The sequence below is a fragment of the Pteropus vampyrus genome, unplaced genomic scaffold (genome assembly GCF_000151845.1).
Source record: "Pteropus vampyrus isolate Shadow unplaced genomic scaffold, Pvam_2.0 Scaffold291, whole genome shotgun sequence".
NCBI lineage: Eukaryota > Metazoa > Chordata > Mammalia > Chiroptera > Pteropodidae > Pteropus > Pteropus vampyrus.
Window position 1 is genome coordinate 511,680 of NW_011889072.1, and position 1,080 is coordinate 512,759.

The 1,080-nt window shown below is 65.6% G+C and overlaps 1 protein-coding gene across 1 annotated transcript in view; it reads left to right on the plus strand.

Moving 5' to 3' along the window:
* SNED1 (sushi, nidogen and EGF like domains 1) overlaps positions 1 to 1,080 on the plus strand; it is a gene marked incomplete at its 5' end in the record, with an annotated part of 56,460 nt that overhangs the window by 39,215 nt on the left and 16,165 nt on the right. Inside the window, 2 exon segments of the mRNA XM_023521082.1 lie at positions 12 to 404; positions 1,005 to 1,061. Coding sequence (XP_023376850.1) covers positions 12 to 404; positions 1,005 to 1,061 — 450 coding nt within the window.

A 1,080-nucleotide genomic window follows, 5' to 3' on the forward strand; every position in this document is an offset into this window, starting at 1 on the left:
ATCCTCGTCAGGTCTTTCAACCGCGTCCTGGGCAGAAGACCCCATCAGCCCCTTCACCTCCCTCCCCTGCTCTGTGCCTCGTCCAGGGCCTCTGCCACCAGTAAACCTGACTGCCACCCGAGTCACAGCCACGTCTGCTCACGTGGTCTGGGATGCCCCCACTCCGGGCACCTCGCTGGAGGCATACATCATCAACGTGACCACCAGCCAGAGCACCAAGAGCCGCTACGTCCCCAACGGGAGGCTGGTATCATACACAGTGCGAGACCTGGTGCCCGGGAGGCGGTACCAGCTCTCGGTGACGGCCGTGCAGAGCGCCGCGGGCGACCAGCTGCACAGTGAGCCCGCTCACCTGTACATCATCACCTGTAAGTGCAGTGTCACAGGCATGGGGACGGGCGGCTGTTGAGGCCTGACCCTATGCGGGCCACCTGCTGTACTCTGGGACCCTCACCTGGCACAGCCACGCTGTCCAAGGGCCATCAGACAGGCAGCGAAGACACGGGTGCTCCGAGGGCAAGGGTGGGTGGGTGAGGAAGGGCTGGTGGACAGTGGGTGCTAGGTCAGCGACAGCAGCTTGGTGGCCCCAAACAGGCTGAGCAGTAAATGCAGGGCACCAGCTGAAAACAGGTGCCAAGGGCCGGCAGTGGCAGGGCCCCAGGGAGGCGCGCAGCCAAGCTGACCCATGAGGAGCCACAGGACAGAAGCAGAGAGAGACCAGGACTGCCCGAGGAAGGGGTGGCCTGGGACAGGCAGCAAGGAAAGCCAGAGTGGACTGGCGGATGAGGGGACAGACAGCCCAGGAGCACGGGGGCTCAGACAGGCCATGCTGAGGACGTGGGCCTGCTCCCATGGGGCCCAGCACGGCCCAGCTCATTCTAAAGCTCACGTGAGCACGGTGGCGTGTACGGTGGTGTGTACGGTGGTGTGTCTGACAGGGAGGCGGCAGGGGCCGAGGGGCAGACGCAGGGGCACCCTCCCTGACCCGCCAGCGGCTCTGACAGGGCAGCTGCGGGTACCTGCCAGGGAGACAGGGCAGCCAGGGGAGGAGGGGCTCACAGGTGAAGGAGGGCAGCCAAG